This window comes from Physeter macrocephalus, chromosome 17, assembly GCF_002837175.3.
Source record: "Physeter macrocephalus isolate SW-GA chromosome 17, ASM283717v5, whole genome shotgun sequence".
Taxonomy (NCBI): Eukaryota; Metazoa; Chordata; class Mammalia; order Artiodactyla; family Physeteridae; genus Physeter; species Physeter macrocephalus.
The window spans coordinates 40,729,785-40,748,458 of record NC_041230.1 but is presented as its reverse complement, the minus strand read 5'-3'; the positions used below and the strand labels follow the sequence as shown (position 1 = coordinate 40,748,458).

Sequence of the window (18,674 nt, the reverse complement as noted above, 5' to 3'; positions counted from 1 at the left end):
CCTTGCCTTCCAGAACCTCCTGGGCACTGGCTGCAGGCCCAGTGAGCAGCATCCTTCCAGACCTGCCTCTGTTTCCCCTGCTTGGAGCCTCTTGCATTCCGCAGCGCAGTCTTTTCATCACCCTGAGGGACGGGAACCTGCTGGGGGCTGGGGGTGGCGCACCTGTTCACACACCTGTTCTTTCTCTTGTTCGATCCGTCTCCTTTCGTCTGTTTGTTTGTTCACCTTCAGTCCTGTCTGCGCCCTCTGCTTAGATCTCCATGAAGACGGAGAAGGGGGAGCTCTGGTGCAGCCCTTCTTAATTGAAATCGCATTTCATTCATCTGGGGAATGAGGCAGAGGAGGGGGTGGAGCCGTTTTCCACCGGCAGCTGATTCTACACGAGGCCAGGCTTGAAGATACCAGCTCCAGGAATACACACAGCAAGATCTTAAGAAAGAATTTAGGAACCAAAGCCATTCGCATAAAACTAACCTGAAAACCACATAACCAGCCACATGATTTGAACCACCACACACACGCACAAGCACAAAGTCCTACTGTAATGCATTTTCTCAATACCGGGAAATTAGTGGCTCGGGTCACCAGAGCATCTGAAGCTGGTCATTACTAATCAGTTGTTTACAGCAAAGAGATTTTTTTCTTCTCCTCCAGTGTTTTCTGGGCCTTAAAAGACATTTCCTGGAATCCTGACTGAAGTCAGTGTGTGCAGTGGGCTGGTGATTCGCATAATGGCTGGCCTGGGGTGGCAGGTTGCCTCAGTTACAAAGGAGCACGGGTGGCGTGAAGGCAGAGCAGAGAGAGATGGAGAGCCCTCACTTGACACCCTCTGACCTCAGCCGGTGGAGCTGAATGCTGGAGAGCTGGGACTGAAATTGCAGTCACTTTAGATTATTTGGAGTGAGGAGAGGCAGGGAAAAAAGGGTCTGTTGACTGCAGGAAGCTGAATTCTTCCTCTGCTGGAAAGCTTATTAATGGAAGGGGAAAAAGCAATTACTTGGCTTTCGCTAGTTCTCTGTGGCAGGGATTCAGGGCTGCAGAGCCCCTTGGACCTCACCCTGGATCCAGAGTATCTCTGATGGGCGCCACCCCAAGGCATTTGGGGGCAGCACTTCTGGGATTCCCCCTCTTCCAGAAGGAGTGTGGAGGCAGAGGGGCAGGAGAGAGAGAGGGAGAGAGGCAGGCTTGTCCTGTCTTTAATGTGATGGTTTTCCTTTGGGTACCACGTTGCCACTGGCAGGAAGTTAATAGGGTACTGTTTGCTTAGAAGCATGCATCTCTGTGTTCTTAGGGGCTGGTTTTTGGTTCACTTTGGTTTGGGTGAGGCTGTTTTTCTCCACGCTGTGCCTTTTGTCTCAAAATATAAAGCAAAACTAGAAGTTGCTTTGAACAACTATGGTACCACTAGTAGAATCCATTTGCCTCAATATCACGGCTTTAATTGAGGAAGATTCCTGAGGAGCCAGCGTCCAGGGAGCAGGGTGCCGGGCCTTACCTTTCAGTGCTTGTCTGGCTGCGTGAGCGTCACCGTGACCGCTTGTTCCCTCCATGGCGGGTGCCCCTCGGCCGCCTTTGGAGACCCTCCTTCGGGCTGTCTCACTGTGTGGTCTTGGAGCCCTTCCCTTCTCCGGGCCCTGGTCTCCTAGTTTGTAGAATTGAGGTGCTTCAGCTCCGCCAAATCTCTCAAAATCAAGGCAGGTCAGCAACCTGCTGACCAGGTTGCTGCAAGCAGCCATGTTTCTCTTTCCTAAATCTGTTTTACTCGTGTTCATGCTTTTATGCCTTCTCCTCGTCTGGAGCACCCTACCTATTTTATATTTTATATATTTACATTTATATCACTTTAGAATTTCTAAAGCACACACATTTTTGATTTCACTACCTTAATTGTATCGAGCTAAATTTTATACACCTCGATTTTTTTAGTCCCTTGACCCATTTTTGTCTCCGTTCTTCAACTTCTTTTTCTTTAAGGCCCAGTTTCTGTCATTTCGTTTCTCCTAGAACAATTCCTGTTCTTTCCAACCTGTCACCAAAGTTTTTTAGTAGTTGAGTCAGTTCATAGACTAACTCTTTTCAAAAATTGAATTTTTTCTGCCATAATATGTATTTAAGATACACTCTTACCTGGGGTTTTTTTTTTTTTTTTTTTTGGAAAGTATCTCATTGGTTACTGTCTAAATCCTCCTCTTTATTCCTCCTCCTCTTCCTCCTTTTTTTAAAAAAAATTATTTATTTTATTTATTTTTGGCTGCGCTGGGTCTTCGTTGCTGCGCGCGGGCTTTCTCTAGTTGCGGCGAGCGGGGGCGACTCTTCGTCGCGGTGCGCGGGCTTCTCATTGCGGTGGCTTCTCTCGTTGCGGAGCACGGGCTCTAAGCGCACAGGCTTCAGTAGTTGTGGCGTGTGGGCTCAGTGGTTGTGGCGCATGGGCTTAGTTGTTACGCGGTCTGAGGGCTTCTTCCCGGACCGGGGCTCGAACCCGTATCCCCTGCATTGGCAGGCGGATTCTTAACCACTGCGCCACCAGGGAAGCCCTCTTCCTCCTTTTTATGCTTAAAGATGTTGCTCCGTAAGTGAGGAACCATTCACTTTTTCTTCCTAATCATTGGACCATCCGATCTTTAATATCGCATTGCATTTTGGCTACTTTTCATTCACACCTTTGGCTGATCTGACTGCTTTTCTTGCTGTAAGTATTGGCCTTACAAAACGAAGCAAAAATTTTTGCTTGGTGAGGGTTCCTTTCCTTATTTGCTCTACTTAGGGTCCATGTTCACTTAGAAAAAATTGTCCACTTTTGAAAGTTTGAGGAGGATTCTAACTTAAGGATTTCCCTGTGAGAGGTTTCTGCTGCTTTCCTCAGTTGCGGTGTGCACACAGAAGAACTTAAACCTCCAAAGTTGTTTCTTTAAAATGTAAATGTGGGCTGCGAACTTGTGTATCTCCCTTATTCCTACCTGTCCCAAGAACCAACTCTTTGTCACAGAATCACGCTTTCTGCCCAGATCCTCGATGACTTTCTCATTTCATGGCAACGTTTTCTTTCTCTTTGGTTTCATGTTTTAGTTGTTTACAAATGCTCCCACCATTAAAGAGAATGGGTGTGAGTCTAGAATTTAAGTTCTTTGTTTGCCTTGACGATTGTGACTGTGGTTTGTTTTTTGGGTTTTTTTTGCCTTGAGATATATTGCAGGATAAACTTGGGGGTGTGTGACAGATGCTTTGCTTTCCACAGGGTACCAGGCTGTTCTTAGGTCTAAGAAACACCTTCTGGGAGGAAAAACTGAATAGATGCTTACAGGGTCTTAAGGCCGAGACTAAAATACAGTTAGTAGCTCTGGCAGATTTGAGGATGGGCTGCTGTAGCTAAAATCATTGTGAGCGGGCAAGTGTGGTGGCAGGGAGGGGTGGCATCATTTTGTTAAACAGTAGAAGAGGACCATTTCATTGTACAGGATCCACATTTTTTAAATATAGTCTTCATAGTCAACCATTGGCATAACTTTGGAAGTTTCTAAAAAGGAGGAAGAAGATCCAAGAATTTTCTTTCTCCCTTCGGGCACAAGAGAGCTATACCAGGTGCATGTTAAAATGACCACAATTTAGCAATTCCATCTGCCTTCTCTCCCATTAATGCAGGAAAGCTCTTGAACGTAAGCCTTTGGATTTTCTCTTTACCTCAGCTTCCTGCTTCACTTTCTCTGCAGTTTCCTAGGAAATGTCAACTAAAACATGTTGCTTCTGCTGCCCGGCTGTTTCAGACTGAAGCGCATTTGGGGACTTGATGGTTTTGGGCACTGGCCCAGTTTTTGACTCTCCACGTGAAGATGCATCCTTCAGTGTCTTGGGTGTGACCGTAAATGCTCGAGTCAGAGGCAGGTTCTTTGCCGCTTGTACCAGTTGGTGAACACGTGGTAGTCACTCCCCAGAGTGCTTGGAGGTGTAATACTGTTCTGGGCCACCACCAGGTTCATGTGCGTTTCTAGCGCTGCATTCTGGGATGTGTGAGGCTGTTAGGTTTGCGGTGACCTTTGTGTAGCCTGGGTCTGGCCAAGGGAGGGCAGGGTTAGCCAGTGCTTTTCTGGGTACAGCATTGCCTGAAGTCAGCCTGATGTCTGTTTCCCAGATTTGGTTTGGAAAGTGTAAGCCTTTGTTTGTGCTTTGTTTTTATGAATCAGCTGTTATGAATCAGCATATAAGTGGCCTGTGGTCATGCAGAGTGAAGCTCATTGACAGTCAGCCCCTCACACTGCGGTCCGTGGATGGGAGTAGACTCATATTTCTGCATGCATCCTGTGCTTCACAGGGCAAAGCTGTTTTCTTAATAGGCTAGAGACCCTTTGGATGGTGTGGGCATCAGTGAAGCCACAAAGGGGCTGGAAACTCGAGTCCCTCATTAGTGTGTCATGTGACTCAAACCCCTGGTGTCATGGTTCTATCTTTCTCCGTTGAGTGCTATTCTCTTGGCGAAATGTTTACCTGTTACAAAATGTTTACCTGTTTCTCTTTCAGTTTGCTTTTTTGCATGTCCTGTCCCCAAATATTCCATCTTTCCCTTCGGCGCTGTCATATCGTGTCTCCCCCGCATTGTAACACCTCGGGTCTGCACGGCCACCCCCTACCCTCCTCCTTGCTATCATTCCCGTATAGATTGCGTCCATCAGCATTGGCGTTCCCGTTACCAGAGCCCTCCCACAAGGTTTCGCTTATACCCGTTAGGTTCTAATCACCATCATCTAATATCACTTATGGTACGTCCCGTTCATTTCCCATACACCTTCATTTGTATATAGATGCTTAAGTACACTTACAGGCCTGCCTTGACTTTTCTTTTTCATCTATGTATTTCCAACATGTTCCAAGTAAAAATAAATAAATTAGGAAACACGTCATAGATTTTGTTTTGTTTTGTTTTGCATTAAGCATAAGATCTCTCTCTGACAAGCCCAGTCAGTTTTGACTCGGAAGGTGATACCAGCCTTCTTTAATGGAAACTGTTAATTTTTTAAATTTACACTTTTTCTATCACTCATGTGTGTTTATCTCTCTTGTCTTCCCCCCTCTAACCATGGAAGCCTGGCAGTGTTTATTTCAAACCGGGTGTTATTGAAAGATGGATGCTTGTAGGGACTGCTCAGCCCTCACACCTGGAATGTTAAAAAGCTTTCAGGCAGAGCTGCTGGGTTGAAAAACGTCCCTTTCTGTAGAGGAGGGGGGACGAGGGCGGAATTGGTACCCCACCAGAGAGGCTTCCCTTCGTCACCCCCACGTGGTCACGACCCCCCAGTTCTGACTCTGCATCCGGACGCCTTAGATGATGCTTTCAACTCCACAAAACGGTTTATTCTGATGAGCCACTCCTCCTCCATCAAGACCCTCCTTCTGCTAACCTGGCTTTTCTCGCCTTTGCCCATCAAATATTCTGCCGTTAACACGTGACCATTTACTCTCTGCCCTCTTCCTCTCTTTCTCCGTAGCACACTGAGTTAGAATCAGTACTTTTCTCCATGACTTTGTTTTTAACGGATGGGGGAGTGGGGAACCACCCTTCTTGGTTTCAAGGACCTTCTATTTTGCTCGCCTCTTCTTTCCAGAACATTCCGGTTTGGTGTGAGGTTAAACTGTGCAAAATACTGTTTGAAAGAAAGGAGGAAAAGAGAAAAGGACTTGTCAAAATGCATTTGTTAGATCACGTTTTAAATGAAATACAATTGAAGGTAGTTTTTGTCCAGAGAAAGGAAAACCCCCTGCAAATCCGCTGAGCTCCCAGAGAGCGCACCTCCTTTGTCGTCGCCCTGACATTGAAGTGTAATTTTTCATGGTTATTTGGACTGGCAAATGGGGGGGAAGGGGAGAGATGGGCCTGCGATTATTTCCCATAAATGACAACACAATCACATCACGCTCCGCTACAAACATGCTCGGGGAATTTGCCTTTTTTACATTTCATGTGTGGAAGTAGCTGCAGCAATCGCGGCTTTGTAGAAATCCAAGGGAATTAATCCCCGCTGGACCCAGTGTTCTTCAGATTCCTGGGACAGAGCTGGATTTCTGGTTTAGCGTGGATTCTGAAACCATTTCAGGGCTTGGGTTTGTATTTTACAAACTGGAACTCACATCTTTCAGTTATTTAAAAAAAAAAAAAAAAAAAATCTTCCCAGGAAGAGCCACCAGGCGAGTCAGCGACATATGTCGTTCTGTTGTGCTTTGTCACCACACATTGGCTTTCATCCTTTCTGCACTTCTGCAGGGGGCAACCCAGGTGCTTTTGCTGAGAACACAGATAAATGGAACCGTTTGCAATACCGGCTCTAGGTGTTTCCTCCCTTTTTCTCCTCTCGTGACCCCACCCACCCCCTTAATTCTAGTGCGGTTTTGACAAGCTGTTCAAATGACCCAGTGGCTTTGCCCGGAAGAGGAGAAACGGCACAGGGGAGGACAGCTCAGAGCGGGGCGGTTTTCTCCGGGAGGCCCAGGCGGGCCGTGGCCGCTGTGGACCCATAGAGCGCTCTCCCGTGCCCACGCTCACGGTAGAGGTGAGGCTGAGCGGCAGCCAGATGCAGAGGCTCTCCCAGGCGTGCCTCCTGGTCCTCTCTTTCTCCGGCAGGGCTGCGCACACCGGCTGCAGCTTCCCAGGCCCCCTCAGGCTGCACAAGCCCCATTTTTCTTGTTTCTATCAACAGTGGCAAGATCTTCAAATATACAAAAGCGTAAATGGTCTCTATTCTCCAATTAGTCATTTTAATAATACCCGGCCTTGCCTTCAGAGTGTTGATTCTTTTAGCCTGGCGCCAAAGCCAGGGACAGTGGAATGGGGGTGGGAGAGGGGGGCGGGGCGGGCGCGAGGGGCCGCTCCCCGCCCCCGGCTTTCCTGGCTTTGCCCCGTGTGCCTGCCGAGCCTTCGCCCCGGCCCCGTGCCAAGCGAGGCTGGCGGGCCTCCACCGCCTCGCACGCTCTGTCCAGAAACTCCAGGCACGGCGGCCCCAGGTGTATTCGGTAAATGAACACCCAGGGGTGAAAAGAATTCTTGTGGTAAAATGATCACTGAAGGGATCCACGTGAAAAAAGAACATGCCAGTGGAGGGCGGGAGTGGTTCTGATCTTTTCCAAGCCCCCTGTTCCTCTCCCGCTCACATCCTCTTGCCTCTCAGAGGACTGAAATTCTTTATACATGACATCTTCGAGAGGGCAGTTGTGTTTAAAACAGCTGGTTAGCACTTTGGTCCCATTTAAAAAATAGAAAACATCCCCTGGGGTGGGGAGATCCCTGTGAGGCTACCAGGCTGACCCCTGACGGTTCACTCTAGCTGGTGGAGAAGAGACCCCAGCCAGATGGCCTGGCCTGGTGGAGCGCTTAGACGGGTGAGGAAGTGGGAAACGCCGAAGACAAGGGCGGCCTGGAGGGGGAGACCCACCTCTGCCTGTCCCGTGCTCTGTGCCCCAGACCTGTGGGAGGGTTTGGAGAGGCCGGGCAGGCGGGAGTGCAGGAGGCCAGGGTGCCTGTCATCCACCTGGAGAGCATACTTTGCGCCGAATGCCTTGGACTCTGTTAGAGCACTGGAGTTCTCATGTCTGCTGGGGAAGAAGTGGCATCGTATCCTGAGAAGGTAGGAAAATGTTACACTTCCGATGCATAAAGCAGCGCCCCGGCCTTGGAGCCCCTGCCTGCTCCACCTTCCTCCCCTCATCCTTCACCCCTGCAAGTATTCCTGCCTGGACTGTGATAGTTGTGTCTCAGTGTTCCGCTCGCCAGTGTTGACTCGGCTCCTGGGCCCTTCGTCTTGTGATTTGACCTTTTCTTCAATTAATCTATACCCTGTTAAGATGTAGGAAACGGAATGGGCAGTGTGTGCCAGCAATTAAAAATAATATTGAGAGGATTACCCATAAAGGACTCCCAGGGAGGTGTATAAGTTCCCTATTTTATGTGCATGGTGAGAACAGGCAGTCACCTCCACCAAGATGCTAAGCCTAAGGACGGGTGTGTTAAAAGAACAGTTTGCATTTGTGGTGGCAACAAGTACCTTGATTTAAGGGAGAATTTCTGGGACTGTGGTAGTGTCACTCAGAAAACCTAATGGCTCGAAGCTACCTCTCAGGCGGTTTCCAGCCACGTCATCGGGGCCGGAAAGACACCGTGGAGCAAAACCGCGGCATTCACACTTGAGAAAGTGTGTCTGGGAATGTTGCAGAGTAGATTGTTGCGTCCTGAGTCCGGGAGTCACTGTGTGTTTGCGGTATAGCCCAGAGCACATGGAGTGTCACCTACTGATAGGACCTGCGGTCACCATTCAGTGAGACCACACTTGCCAAAGTGTCACGAGGGAGACCAGCACAGTTAGCGGCCCACCCCTGCGGGTGCGGCCACAAGCGCCGCCACCATTCACCTCTCCCTCTGCGGCCTGGCGGGGGGAAGGAGAACCAGGGTGACGAGCTGGGGGCAGCAGAGCCGTCTTTCTGTCGCCATGGCAGATCACATCCTGTTACCAGTTACTCTTGTGGCAGAATTCTGATGCACTGGATCTTATTCGAAATAAGCGATCTAGACCTTAGCTGTCACCTTTCATATTGTAGGATTTGATTTGCCCTCTGTTTGCAAAGTAAAGCGTGCATACTTTGTGGCATACGGCCAGCCATTAGAGGTTTCCTGTGGATAACAAGAGGCCGAGAGGGTTGGACAAGCTGGACTGCTCGGCCTTCGTTCTCCAGTCGTTAAGGTCAGCACTGCAAGAGGACAGCCGATGTAGGCCAAGGTGTCCTACAGTGAGTCTCTAGTTACAGGAGCAAGGGGACAAGACACGGTCGTGGAATCCCTCCGCCACCACCACGGAGGCGCCAGCAAAAGTAGCCGCCACCCTCCGTGTCCCTCCTGCTGGTCAGAGTGTGCCGGGCCTTTCCCGCCGGTTGTCCTTGGTGAATTAGGTTGAAAATGGGGAGAGGAAGAGCTTTAACCCTATCTTCAAAGTAAGCAGATTGGTTATGTTGTTTTTCAAAGAAGAGGTCCGATACACAATTAAAACTTGTTTCTGGTAAACCTCATTCCAGGAAAGATGAGCTTTTAACAAAAGGCTTTTGACAGCTGCAGGCTATTTCATTTTTTTTAATGCCGAATGAAAAATCAATACATTTTTCTGGGTTATACATATTCAGAACAGGCCTGATATTTCCATTATAATGGAAAGTGGGTGTCTGTGCACATCTCGCCTGTCAGAGCTGCACTGCCGCATTTTCCAAGCCACTGCTAAATATTTCAAACCTGATTTGATTGTGGTTCATGACAGCTAATGTTTCTCAGCTCTTGAGCCTGCCAACAGGCAAACGCACTTTAGCTTACCGCCCCCCGCCCTCAAACGTTGCTCCCCGCAAAGAAAAGGGAAAGAACAATTTCATTCTTCAGGGATCCCAGACTGGCGTATTATTTAAGTAACGCGGTCGCCTGAGCCCTGGGTACGGACACCCCGGTTCTTAGGAGAATTTCCAAATTTCTGTCCTCGAAGCCCAGTGTGGGGGCTTTGCCAGGTGTGGGGGAAGGTTGGACTTAGTCCACATTATCCCGTTAAGAGTTAAGGAACAGGTTAGGACTAGTCTCAGTCATTGATGGACTCCCCTTCCTTCACGTCTGTAAGCGACTTGTAAAATACGCCCAGCGGACGCGGACCTCAGCCCTAGTTATTTGTGAACGGTATCCTTTTTTAGCAACTGGCGCGCTTTTTTCCGGGTGACACACTCGGAGCGTGCGCGCGCGGTGGTGGCGGGTGCTGACTTTGTGCTGATGCCACCTCTGTTTTTGCTTCTGCCTCGTGCTCCTTCCACAGACCAGTTTCCAGGTTGTTCATAAAATCGTTGCAAATCCCCGTGGGGTTGCCAGTTGGCACACACACCTCCTTCGGGAGCAGACGTCACCACAAATGGGGAAGTCATGCAGTCACCTTCACCAACGTGATAAGTGTAAGGTGTGTTAAGAGAACAGTTTGCGTTTGGGGCAAGCAAAACCGCCTTGACTGAAGGGAAATTTTCTGGAGCTGTGGTATCATCACCCCCAAAACCTAAGCTGTCCTAGGAACCCTTCCCTTTTAGAATTGTATTATCTGCTGAAATCCTTACACCTGAGGGCTCTGCCCTTAACCAGGAGACATGAGCGAGTGCTAGTGAGCGCTGTACGGGAGAGGCAGTTGTAAAAAAAAAAAAAAAGAGGTGGTGATGGAAATAGATTTTTTTAGGGCCTTCAGCCGCTCTTTTACATGGAAGTAGAAGGCAGAAGGGACACCAGACTTCACAGTTATTCAAGATGTGCTTCTATTTCCCTAACCCTTTACCATGAAAATATAGCCCAACAGGAGGGGTGCCCGAGTTAGAGGGCTCCTGTGGGGTGTAGCCACGAAGCAGGCGTCTGCGGTGGGGGTGGTTTGAGGCGCCTCGTCTGGAGTGTCCTGAAGAAAAGACCTTCGGTCGGAGAGGTGCGGGCTCTGCTGCTTCCTGCTAGAACCGGCCGGGCGTGGGGAGCAGAGATGACCTCCTCACCCCGGCCCTGGCTGCGCCCCTGAGAACGCATTCCTGGTGTGTTCCGGTTGGGTTCTGAAATAGTGTTCAATTCTTTAGGGAGAAGAGGGTTTTGATTTTTTTTTTTTTTTTTGGCCTTAAAAATGGCACAGTGGCTGTTGTCTGTCTTGGGGAAGGGAAGTAACTTTGTCTACTGAGGGAAAGACAGGATTTTCCAGATAAAACCGGATTGTCGTCCATCAGGTCTTCACTTGTTCCCACCATCTGTCAGTAGCTGATATTATAGGGGGAAAAAAAAACAAACCAGACTTCCGTAACGACCCCAGCCAGTTGCCACTGACTTCACGGGGGAGAAAATGCGTTCTGTGGTCGGCGGGGAAAAAGCCTCCCCTCTGCTCCGTGCTCTGGGAGCGCGTGGGTATCAAATCTACATTCCTGGAGGGAACATGGGCCGCCTGACCAGCCGTGGGAGCTCAGAGTGTTTCCGAGCTGGATGCCATCCTGCCCCCGGTTCCCACGTGTTCTGGCGTGGGGAGACTCAGGCCCTGCCCGTGGGTGCCCAAGGCCCTGGTCTTAGTGAGCTTGCTGGAGGCTTTGGGGACCAATAAAACATACCCCACCTCCAGAGCACTGTGGGCCCAAGCTGTCCAGACGAATTCATAGTTTGTATCTCTGTTTTTGAATTGTATCTCTACCTTTATTGGTATTCAGAACTCACAGTTTTCTGGTTACTGTCAGCCTGGGCTTTCATCCATTTTAAAGAGCTATTTTTTCCTCTTGCTGTTGATGATGATGGTATCAAGACAGATGGTGTAACTGCTTATGAATGTCCTATTTTATTTCCCCGGGACCAGACAGTTCACTTGAAGACGTGTATTATTTCCACATGCTCAGGTTAGGCGGCCCAGACGGTGTCTGCCTCCTGCAGCTAGCTGCCCTTCCAGGCCTCGCCATGCAGAGGGCGACACCTGTAGGTCACATATGGAACTGCAGGGGAGCACCTGCTTGGCTGAATGGGACCTGGTTTTCTAGCTGGGGGTGAGGACACTGATCTGCTTGTAAAGGAAGCTGGCTCGTCCAGGAGTTTCTTAATCATTTCTTCTTCCACCAAGCATATAACAGCTTTTTGGTGTTTAATATATCAGAAATGATAATATTAAATCTAAAAACTTAAAGAGGAGAGGACTTGATTTTTAAATCTTTAAGAAAAAAAGGAGAAAAAGAGAGAAGCAAAAGAAGTTCCTGAGTTAACCTCTATCATCTGCCCTCTCACTGGAGCTCAGCTGCCTTCACTTTCCTGCTTATAGCAGGGCAGGGAGGGACGCAGGCAAAGACCCAACTAGGCTCATAGCATGAGGGCTCTGGGAATAGTCACAAAGGGCCATGCGGTTTCCTTGCTCATTGCATGAATGATATGCTTATTCTTCAGTCTCTGTCTCTGGATAGATTTGTTCAGGAAGGTTCAAAGAACTGAGGTCGGTGCCAGAATGACCATGAGTTCTTAACTCTCTGCTTGGGTGGCTGCAGCCCACGTAATACATAGGAGAGAGGCACTGGCCTTGGAGCTAGCCTCCCAGTGGGTAAGTTTTTTCCCTCCTCTGCAGAGCAGCACCCTCAGACACTGTTCATCACATCAGGGTGTTCCCTGTTTTGTAGGTGTCAGACTCTCCATCTAGGGTGATAATGTGTGTGTGTCCTGGAGAGGAGGGCCCGTTGAATCATCTCTTTGTATAATCACATTTGATTAATGTATGGATACATACAGATATTTTGTATCATAGGATATATTGGGGCAGTTGAGTATGTTTTAAGAGACCTAGCTACTTCGGGTAGACTCAATTTGATATTGATTGACTGAATGCTGGTATAACCTTTCAAAGATGGGTTTTGTAATTACAGTGTTGAATAGTTTTATCAAAAGCCTAAAAATGTGCATTGAACATCCTGCCTGGACATAATTAAGATGGTACATATAGCATATTGTGTAACTTGCTTATTATAGCTCAACTAACACTTCGTATACATTTTTTTCTCCACTAAAGGATGTACCGTGTTAACATGGTGCTGTATATCTGACTGACTTCAAACCAGGTTGCCTGATTCTTCTCTGTCTGAACTAGAGGTGGGCGTGGGGAGACTTGATGTTAACTTGACTGTGCAGTGAGACAGAAAGGCAACATAGAAATTATTTGTGGAAGCCTCTTAGTTGGAGAGGAAAATAAGCAGTATCTCCTCTCACCCATGTTCCCCATGACTGCCTCATACGTCCCGTCTTGGTGGTAATGAAGACATGTTCCCTAATCCCTAGTTCCTTTTTCCAGCTCTTGGTCTTCCAGTGTCTTTTTGGGAAGAGTTAGGAAAATCTGGGTCTAAACAGATACTTTCTTCCTCAAGTGTTTTATATACCCTCTGAGGTCAATTTACTTTGAACTCTTTGTACTTCCTTTGTGAGATGAAATTTAGAAATTATTTTCTGGAGGGTCGGAGGGTATTACACCTTGAAATGTTGAAAAGTAGAGTTGGGGCTAGAGGGACCTAGGGTGATGTTGGAATAACTCCAAGTTCATGGACCTAGATTGGACCGTCGCCTCTGGTCCCGCGGATCTGGTCTAGCGCTGGCCTCGGGTGACAGACGTGGGTGGCTGGGTTTCAGTGTCTCTACACTCAGGAAGGTGTGCTCTTCAAAGTCTCCTAATACTTCAATCATCAACCCAGCTTGGTTTGCCTGCCTCAATCATTCATTTAGCCCATTCTTAATGAATGTTTTAGATAATGATCCAGAGGGCCAGGAGATCAAGGGAGAAATGTCTCACTTCCTTTCCCTCAGCATCCAGAGAATCTCATCCTCTTCATTCCCACCCCGGCAAGCAAGTGGCATTTTACTTCGTGAGTAACCTCATGTTGGAAATGACCATTCTTCTCCCTTCACTAAAGCACTGTGTGTTGAGCTGGAGAGAATTTCCTTGGTTCGTTTTAAGCCAGTGGTGGGTAAAGAATGGAATGGCTTCAAAAGGGAAGTGTGTGATTCTGATATAAACTTTTTTCCCTTTCTCTACAAATCTAGCTTCTCGCCACTGATGCCTGGCGTGCCCACAGAGGTTTGTTTTCTAGACCTCTTCACGTTGATGAAATCATATCGCTGATATTCTGTGACTCTTCAGAATATGAATGACTCTAAAGACCTCCCGCCACGGTCTGGCAGGTGCACAGGCACCGAGAGGCCTTATGAGGGGTCAAAGATAGGGTCTAGTCTAGTTCAATGCCAGTTCGCAGTGTGGTCGGAGCTAGGCAAGAAGCAAACCTGGGGCTCCTTTTTTGCATTTGCAAGTGTAAAAGACTTGCATGCGATTTCAGGTAATCAGATGGAGTTATTTCCTCAACGGGATTGGCCTTTCAATGAGAAAAGCTCAAATGGGGCATTCAGAACCCATCTGGAAATACCTAGTTTCCCAACGGCTAGAGCAAGTTGTGGCCTCACGCCAACAAGTGGGGAAGGAAAGCCCCCGCCGCTTACCCAGACCTCGCGTGTCCGTAGTGCGGTCGGCCCCTCGGGGGCCACTGGGAGGGGAGGCGGGACACTCACTGGCTGCCTGTGTTTTGTGGTTGGTACTTCTTTGCGGTAGGAGGCAAGAATCCTTCATCTTCTGTCTACTTTTAATCCTTGACGTTTTGTTTTTCTTCTCTTTCAGAAGAAGCCATTGAAGATGTTGAAGGGCCCAGTGAAGCGGCTGCTGACCCCGAGGAGCTTGCTAAAGACCAGGAGAGTGGAGCCGAGAAGGACCAGAGCAAGTGGACAGGTAGACCGTGTGGCTGCCCTCCAGCCCCCGGTGTTTCTCCCCTGGCCGAGTGAGGCCAGCAGGGCAGGGGGCAGGAGCATCCTTAATTCACCCACAACAGCCAGGCTGGTTCTGTGTGGGTGGGAGATGGACTTTATTTTTGCTTTTTTTCAGTAGTCACCTTCCCTTTCCTATGATGTTATATTAAGGAATTTTTAAAGTTGTTTGAAATGGCCCCCAAACCAGCTTGTTTATCGAGCGAGCATCCAGGTGTTTGGCCCTGTCCTAGGGGCTGCTGTGTTTTGAGGTTACATTTCTTTAGCACCTCCCCCCCGTTGTTTTGCCCTTGATGTGATTCTTCCTCCATGGAAGGTCCAGGGTCCTGTCCCACCTGCTCCCAGGCCCCATGGAGGGATTTGCCGTGTGGAACTGGATCAGTGTCACCCCTGAATCTCTAAGGAGTCAGCAGTGCAGGGTGGGCTTCATCCTGCATTTGGGGGCCTGGGCAGCTCTGCGTGTTCATGGTGTCCTACCTTGGCCTCAAAGGGGAGGCAGGCGGTACAGCCAGGCAGGAGGGTGTCTTACCAAAAGCAGGAGAAATTGAAGAAGTCAGGAAAGGAAGTGCTATTTCTGGAAAAGCTGGTGTTGAGAGAAGGGGCGAATGACCTTCTCGCAAGATGATAGGAATTTCTGTATCAAGGGAGAGAATTGCTGAGACTGAGAAGAAAAGCTTAGGTCTTTTTTGAGGAGGAGCAAAGTCTTTTTTTTTTTTTTTTAACTTCTTTATTGGGGTATAATTGCATTACAATGGTGTGTTAGTTTCTGCTGTACAACAAAGTGAATCAGTTATACATATACATATGTTCCCATATCTCTTCCCTCTTGCGTCTCCCTCCCACCCTCCCTATCCCACCCCTCTAGGTGGTCACAAAGCCCCAAGCTGATCTCCCTGTGCTATGCGGCTGCTTCCCACTAGCTATCTATTTTACGTTTGGTAGTGTATATATGTCAGTGCTAGCAAGGCCATTTCTGAGAAGACTTAGCAGGACAGAGAAGTCTCCCAGAAACCACCACTATAATTAGAGGAAATGATATGACAAGCAGCAGAAATTGTTTTATTTGGTCAACCTGATTCTTACTGCCTTCCATTATTAATATTGTAATACTTTGTTGTTGTTGTTGTTTGAGGAAATATTTACCTCCTGGAGTCCATATTGGTTGGGCCTTTGTTACTTTTCCAGGCATGACTGTTCTTAAATCATGTTCACTGTTGGCCTTTACTATTTAAACAAGATACAGAATCTTGGAGAGAGGCCAGGGGAGAGCAATGAAAATGACTGAAGGCTGAGAAATATTGCCTCTGAGAAGAGGCTGAAAGAAATTGGGGCTGTTCAGCCTAGAAGAGAGAAATTTGAGTGTAACAGCTTCCAAGTATTGGTAGGGATCCGGCCCCGCAGGTGACGTGTCGCTGTCCTGCATTTCCTGGGCGTCCTGGCAGCTGAGTGGCCGGATGGGCACACTGGACGAAGTTTACCATCCGTGCTGCTCACGGTCCCCTTTTGAACTGGGCTCTGTGGTGCCCAGAGGCCTTTGCTTGAGCTAATACTCAGGGCCACAGTGAGCTAGCTCCCTAGGAAGACCTGGAAGGTGGGACCAGTGAGTAGGGGATGGAGGTCCGCACTCGAAGGCCGTTGAGTGTGTGGGGAGGATTGTCCTGTGTTGCTTCGCATGGATCAGGATCCCAGACTTTGCTGTAATATTAAGATGATGAGATCTAAGCAAACTTTGCAGGCAGCAATGTTTAATACACATCTGCCTGGAGGAAGTGAGCTGGGGAAGAGGATTTCACAGACACAGTTTGAAGACTGAGTCACCTTCCAGGCCAATCCGTCCTTTGTTTTCACGATTTGGGTGCATGGTTTCTTTTTCTTTTCTTTTCTTTTCTTTATTTATTTTTTGGCTGCTTTGGGTCTTCGTTGCTGCGCGCGGGCTTTCTCTAGTTGTGGCGAGCAGGGGCTACTCTTTGTTGCGGTGCGCGGGCTTCTCATTGTGGTGGCTTTTCTTGTTGCGGAGCACAGGCTCTAGGCATACGGGCTTCAGTAGTTGTGGCACACGGGTTCAGTAGTTGTGGCGCACGGGCTTAGTTGCTCCGCGGCATGTGGGATCTTCCCGGACCAGGGCTCGAACCCGTGTCCCCTGCACTGGCAGGCGGATTCTTAGCCACTGCGCCGCCAGGGGAGCCCCCGGGTGCCTGGTTTCTAATCCTGCCTCTGCCATGGACTAGTTCTGTGACCTCGCTGCAGGTACCTTTCTGTGCCGCAGTTTTCTCCCGTGAGATGGGAATTAAGAAAAGCCCCCACTTCCATGGCATTGCTGTGAGGGTTATTTGAATATGGGAAGCTTGGAACAGTGCCTGGCATATAGTAACTCTGTATCAGGAGGGTTTTTTTGGTTTTGTTTTCAGTTTATTTAATAAAATGAGGAAACCTAGTGGCAGTTTCTCTTCAGGTCCTCCCATTTGAATGTAAAACTGTTGCCAGGCAGTGTGTTTTGAGAAGCGGAGGGGAACAACATAGAAGGATTTCATGGGATTGTGCAAATGGCATGTGGTGCATGTTTCCTGCATTCTGTGTGCTAAGGACACTGAGAGAACAACAAGAAGTAGCAGCCATCTGCAGAGGCCTTACTGTGTGCCAGGCTTTGTGCCGGGCCCTTTGTATGTGTTACTCTAATCCTCACACCAGGTTAGAGCAAGCTTTGTTGGGGGTGGTTCAATTAAATCTCATTCAAAGTGTTTATAATTCAGTGGGAATGTGTCCTCACAGCACTGGCAGACATGCCGGGCAGTCAGGAGACTACATGAAGACTTAAAATGAGCACCCCAAAAATCCAATGTCTTTAATAAGGCTCCACTTTCTCATTCAGTCATTCAAGGAACATACTTAATCTTTATCTGTACGAGAGAGAGAGAGAGGGGGAATGAATAACTCAGAGATGCATCTTGCCAGTTGCACACTAGTAAAGGGCGAGGGGAAAATTCTTCCTTGACTTCTGCAAGCGATCCTCTTTTGACCTGAAGCATAATTTTGTCTATATTGTTTGAGTGTGTAATGACAGGCTTTATTAAGGTACTTGGGCCGATTTGATCTTGGAATCGATTTAGGTGCCAGCAACCTCTCCTGAGCTTTCTTTGGGATCCTTAGTATTTTATAAAAAATGTCTGCGTTTGTTCCATTCACTCCCTAAATTGAGCTGTTCCTATCTGATTAAATGTGTTGGGGAGTGCTTCCTCCCGGCAAATAAATAAATAGTGATTTCACAATTTGTCCTGTTGATTAGTGGCTGCTCAGGATGCAGATTATTAATATTTCAAATGGACCTGGATAATTGGCATTTTCTCAGCTATTGATTCTGTAGTTTGGGGTTTGGTGCAGGAATGGATAAGCTTTACTAAAATATTTTTTCTTATTTTTTTTACATTGGAATGGGATTCCTGATTTCCATTTATTTATTCATTCATTCATTCATTCCTAACATTTATTTTATTCTTTTTTTTAACATCTTTATTGGAGTATAATTGCTTTACAATGTTGTTTTAGTTTCTGCTGTATAACAAAGTGAATCAGCTATATGCATACATATATCCCCATATCCCCTCCCTCTTGCATCTCCCTCCCACCCTCCCTATCCCACCCCTCTAGGTGGTCACAAAGCACCGAGCTGATCTCCCTGTGCTATGCAGCTGCTTCCCACTAGCTATCTGTTTTACATTTGGTAGTGTGTATATGTCATGCGACTCTCTCACTTCGCCCCAGCTTACCCCTCCCCCTCCCCGTGTCCTCAAGTCCATTCTGCACGTCTGCGTCTTTATTCCGGTCCTGCCCCTCGGCTCATCAGAACCGTTTTTTTTTAGATTCCATATATATGTGTTAGCATACGGTATTTGTTCTTCCCTTTGTGACTTCCTTCACTCTGTATGACAGACTCTAGGTCCATCCACCTCACTACAAATAACTCAATTTCGTTTCTTTTTATGGCTGAGTAATATTCCATTGTATATATGTGCCACATCTTCTTTATCCATTCATCTGTTGATGGACAGTTAGGTTGCTTCCATGTCCTGGCTATTGTAAATAGAGCTGCAATGAACATTTTGGTACATGACTCTTTTTGAATTATGGTTTTCTCAGGGTATATGCCAGGTAGTGGGATTGCGGGGTCGTATGGTAGTTCTATTTGTAGTTTTTTAAGGAAACTCCATAGTGTTCTCCATTGTGGCTGTATCAATTGACATTCCCAGCAGCAGTGCAAGAGTGTTCCCTTTTCTGCACACCCTCTCCAGCATTTATTGTTTCTAGAGTTTTTGATGATGGCCATTCTGACCGGTGTGAGATGATA

The 18,674-nt window shown here is 47.9% G+C and overlaps 1 protein-coding gene across 1 annotated transcript in view; it reads left to right on the top strand.

Moving 5' to 3' along the window:
• Positions 1 to 14,350, top strand: part of ZFHX3 (zinc finger homeobox 3) — a 112,514-nt gene extending 98,164 nt beyond the window's left edge. Inside the window, exon 4 of the mRNA XM_028478036.2 lies at positions 14,190 to 14,350. Coding sequence (XP_028333837.2) covers positions 14,190 to 14,350 — 161 coding nt within the window. The remainder of the gene's footprint in view (positions 1 to 14,189) is intronic.
• Positions 14,351 to 18,674: the final 4,324 nt, after the last annotated feature.